General features: G+C 37.7%; 1 protein-coding gene across 2 annotated transcripts in view; it reads right to left on the reverse strand.

Annotated features, from left to right (window-relative positions):
• The window catches only part of aimp2 (aminoacyl tRNA synthetase complex interacting multifunctional protein 2), an 11,292-nt gene extending 9,968 nt beyond the window's left edge, over positions 1 to 1,324 (reverse strand). The window contains exons 1-2 of one of the 2 annotated variants that reach the window (XM_027285380.1): positions 1,025 to 1,324; positions 1 to 93 (exon numbers count right to left, since the gene is read on the reverse strand). In XM_027285380.1, coding sequence (XP_027141181.1) covers positions 1 to 93; positions 1,025 to 1,153 — 222 coding nt within the window. In that variant the 5' untranslated portion in view covers positions 1,154 to 1,324. The remainder of the gene's footprint in view (positions 94 to 1,024) is intronic. The other variant, XM_027285381.1, reaches the window with a different exon arrangement.
• Positions 1,325 to 5,193: the final 3,869 nt, after the last annotated feature.

A 5,193-nucleotide genomic window follows, 5' to 3' on the forward strand; every position in this document is an offset into this window, starting at 1 on the left:
GCCCTCCACGGCCGCTTTCAGCTCGTGCAGTTTTCTCATGATTTCATCCTGCCGGGCCTCCAGAGCTTTGACCGCTGGGTCCACCTCGCCATTCTGGTGAGACGAGAGAGAATCACGTGGGAATTTGACGGCGTAAGCATAATACTAATTTATTAATCTATTTAACTTTGAGACAGTACTGAGATTTAACATGTTCGTAGTCTTAGACTGATTCATTAAGAAGGATCAAAGAAAGACGTCTAATGAAGATCTTGAAGACCTTATAGCCACAATATCTACCCCTGATGGAAGTAAAGGTCTTGCATTGAAAACATTACTTAACAATAACGTATGTAACGTTACCAAAATGTACACAAAGTATCAAAAATAAATGCACACAACGCAAATAAACAGACAATTTAAGTGTCGTACCATCATGTATTGTATAAATATATATATAATATTGTAGTGTATGATGCATTAGTGTGTAAGTAGCATGTTATGGACGTAGTTTGAAGAGGTGGAGCAGATTTTAAAGTGTTATTACTTGGCTGCATCATATTTTTATGAATGAATTAAATGTTGTGTGTGATTATATATATGTAAATGAACTGCAGCTGTCAGATTAATGTGGTGAAGTGAAGCAGCAGTATGAAATGACAGTACTCGAGTAAAAGTACTTAGTTACAGGTCTCCTCTGTGCTGGCATGATATGCATTTAAATCCTGATTAATAACGACAGCGTCAATATAAATGCATCAAATGGCGGAGACAGGCCTCTTTAATAGTGTCGCCATCATTTTATGTGGTTTAATGATCTATAAATGTCGATGGGACAGTGGAATAATTGTTGCATCAGCCTGAAGTCAGAGTACTCATTGTACTGACTTAGCTTAGCTTAGCTTAGCTTAGCTCGCGAGCTTCGCGTGGATGAGCACGTGAGAAACAACACGAGCAGCGGGTTTATTAATCAAACTAATCAGCTGGGAAACAAATAAAAAAAAATCAAATCATCCGTGTCCACATGAAGTCGGTGAACAGTTACCTGAAGCGCGTGCTCGGGAGTGCAGCTGTTCCCTTTCTGCGCGTGGATATTTGGTAACTTGTACATGCAGGTGGGCAGATCGGTCTCTGCGTGCGCGCCACAGATGGGCTTTACCTGGTACATGGGCATGACGGAGGACAGGGAGCGGACTACTGTCAGAGACAGACAGAGAGAAAACAAAAAAAGTCCCAGACACGGATGGTGGTGATGTCTTCTGGGGGGTGAGTGACGCTGACAGGCGGCTACAAGCAGCACCTCCCACGGTCACACAGGAAAGAGGCCGCGCTGACGTCACACCCGGGACACGTAGAAGCTGAAAAAGTAAAAGCACGAAAAAAAGAAAAAAGATATATATTAATTTTAATATATATTTCTTTTTATATCGTTTTTCTATCGGCAAGATAGTAATAATAATAATAACAATAATAATAATAATAATAAAATAGTACTTTAATTATATATCAAAATAAATTGGTTGTTTTTTTTTTCCTTGTTGAAGCCCCCTGTAATTTCGTTGTGCTTACAGTATGTCTGTTGTACACTGACAATAAAAGTAAAAGAAAATAAAAAATAATTTCCTCCTGGGATTATTAAAGTTATTAAATTATTTCTGATTCTGATTCTGATTCTGAAAAGCTTTCTATTCTATTCTATTCTATTCTATTCTATTCTAATAAAACCTCATTTATATAGTTGAACGACTATTGGTCATGTCTTCACCATCCTAGAAAATCTATCTAACTTTTAGAGTTTAACTCCTCTGCATATTTTTTAATTTCTCTATACTTATTTAAATCCTATGAAAATGTTTAATTTTCCTATCTATCTATCTATCTATCTATCTATCTATCTATCTATCTGTCTGTCTGTCTGTCTGTCTGTCTGTCTGTCTGTCTGTCTATCTATGTATCTATTTGTCTATCTGTCTGTCTGTCTGTCAAAGGTCAATGGTGAGGTCAGGAAGGAAGAAAGTGTTCAGGAGCCTCTGATGTCTTATGCTTTATTATTTATTAACGCTTGGCCAAGGACACTCTCAAAGTTCATCAGAAGTGCCTGAGTCAGTCTCACATTCTGCCCAACTCATCCTGGTGGATAGACTTTAAACCCCAAGATAACACCACAAATACTATACGCCCAGAATTAGTTAAAGAGAATGTTTTTACTCATGGAGGTGTTATTGTCAGCATATTCTAGTCTGGAGACACAGATGTCTGTTTATGCATCTATCTATCTATCTATCTATCTATCTATCTATCTATCTATCTGTCTGTCCATCTGTCCATCTGTCCATCTGTCCATCTATCTATCTATCTATCTATCTATCTATCTATCTATCTATCTATCTATCTATCTATGTGTGTGCCATCCCAAAGCAGTAGGGGGCGTCACAGTATAATTTCTCACATCCCAATCTTTGAAAGCTCCTGTGGTGCAGAGGATATTCACAGTCATCATTAAATATAACCACTTTTAATCCCATCCGATTGTGCATCAGTAGTGTTCTGCAAAAACATGACCTATTCCTTTAAATTTCATGAATGGATGGAGTAAGGAATAATCAGAAACATTTTGCTCTGAATATACATACAGAGATATAGACTTAAGTACTTCTGAAACGAGGAGCTCGAGAAGTAAACATAAACATTAAACTACTAGAAGTAGATAATATATGTAATAAATATATATAAACATGTAGTGCAATGGTGCAGAGTGCAAATTATGCTAAAATAAATATAGTTAATAACACACACAGCATGATCAGCATGAGCATGTGTAGACTGTAATATTATTATTATTAATGATATTTACATGTACATGTATGGAACAAAAACTGAATTTTAACAATGAGAATGAATAATTTACCGGCACAGTGGATGTTTGAGACACAGGGTTCCTGCACAGGAAGTACACCTGACACTGCGTGTCTTGTGTTAACTGTTAATAAGAAATAAGGAACACTTCAAAAATGCATAATTATCTGGTGGTCTCACCTCACCTGTCTGTGGCTCAGCATAAACAAATCTGCACCTGTTCTGTGGCTAATTTCATAATGATCATTGCTATGTGCAAATACTAGTGCCACATTTTGGGTAAGATAAACGTGCAAAAGTACTATTATATGTCACAGTGTGTATAGCCACTTCTCCAGGCAAGGCAGCCAAGGTCAGCAGCCAAGGCTGACTAAAGTTTGATATGCAAAGTTGTGATTGCATTCAGTACAAAAAAATCAGTCACTACTAGTTTGATCCTTTTATGGAGATCAAATGTTGCTCCTGCTTTGCTTTAAATACAATTGGCCATATGTAATGGATTATTTTTCTGAAGTTTCTACATCTCCTATTTCTTCGATGACTTCTCTTAATGGGATGTAGTGCGAGGTGCAATATTCTTGTGAATTACAGCCCGCAAAGAAAAAAAAGTGCTGCAGTCAGTGGGGATTTACTTTGCTAAATTTAAAATGTCAAACATGAACACACGGTTCTCCACAGTGTGCTGTAAACTGAGCTCAGTGTATAGTTAGTAAGTAAAAATCAGTTACAGTATAGATGTACTCAGTGTCACAGGTGCAGTTTTAGCAAGCTGTCACTGAGCCGTTCATTTCTTTGACATTTTTGTTTTCACAAGTACCACGTGAGCTTGCACGGGCACACCTGTGTGTTTGTGTGAGTATGCAAGAGCTTTGTATTATTAAGTGGAGTCAACGGTCTCATCACTTTCAGTTTCAGCTTCAGAGACACGCATTAGTAGGAATCTAGGTGTGAGATAAGGTGATATTTCACACATACATTTCTACAGTCTGCCATGTTGCTTCGCCTGCAGTGGAGTTTTCTACCTTGTGACTCACACAGTCTGTCTGCTTGTATTGTTTTCTTGTTGTGTCATGCCTGACATCAATGTGTGATCTCTTGTGGCCAAAGAGCAGCAAACAGAGCGTTTCAGATCAGACTGTTTCAGTTCTACAGCGGTCAACCAATCAAAATCAATTAGCTCAGTCTAGCCAGTGTTAACACTAACAAATCTTTTGACTCAATGAAATCTGGCAACACAATCCTTTACCAGGAAGCAACTGAAGCGGCCGCCTGACACCGGCTGTCTTGTTTGACATCTTACATGCAGTCATTTTCTTCTTTACTGTCAGAGGAATCGGTGTATTACTGTTTCACACTTAGACCACATCCTCTCCTCTTCAGCTACAAGAGCCACCGCAAGAGAGGTTTAATGAAAATGCACAATAGAGCTTGCAGTTCCAACAGCCTGTTAACCCTGAATAATTCACTTTGATAGAGGGCAGGAAGAGTCGGGTTGGAGAGGTAGCTGCGGCCAACCTGGCAGCTTTACTGAGGTAATAGTCGGATCTTATGGCCAGACTAAGACCTGAGCGAGAAACTGAGACTACAGAGGGAGCTGAAACCTGACAGTACGCCGTGGTTCTTTAAATCATGTAGGAACAAGTTACATCTGTCTGTCAGGTTATACATACCATTGGTGTAGGATAGGAGCTTGACATTGGGCTTGTCGTACTCACATACAGATTTACTGGGTCAGTGACATTGATAAACAGTGTGTGAACTGATAGTCTTTGCGTAAAGTAGTAGTTAACTCTTTGGCACAGAGGTAGAAGAGACGACTGATCCCACTTTTAATTTAAAGGTCGAAACCAGAAGCTGTTTTTTTTGGTTTGTTTGTCACATTAGATCCATATTTACAACAACAGTACAAAAAATCACAGTAAATGATCGAATATTCAAACATACATATTAATATTATAATATTATAATGTCACCATTATATTTTATGCACGTTATATCTTGCACACTAAAATATTCCGCGTGCTGTGAACTTCTGCACACTACCTGGTGAATACTTTGCACATTCCTGCCCAAAACTGGGCAGCTCTTTTTTAAAATTTTAAATCTATTTTATATTTTCTAGTGCTTGATTTTTATATTTCTTCATATTTTTGCTTAATGTTTGTTATGCACCAAAACTCCAAGACAGTAAATCTGTTACATGTTCTGATTTTATTCATGATTTACCCTGAAATCAGTATCTAAGAAAGATATATATTTTAACATCTTATTTCTGTAACATGTATGTGTTTGCTAAACAGTTTTGCAACAGTTTAACTAAAGAGAAAATAATACTGTTAAAATCAGGGCAATTACTTG

This window comes from Larimichthys crocea, chromosome XII, assembly GCF_000972845.2.
Source record: "Larimichthys crocea isolate SSNF chromosome XII, L_crocea_2.0, whole genome shotgun sequence".
Taxonomy (NCBI): domain Eukaryota; kingdom Metazoa; phylum Chordata; class Actinopteri; family Sciaenidae; genus Larimichthys; species Larimichthys crocea.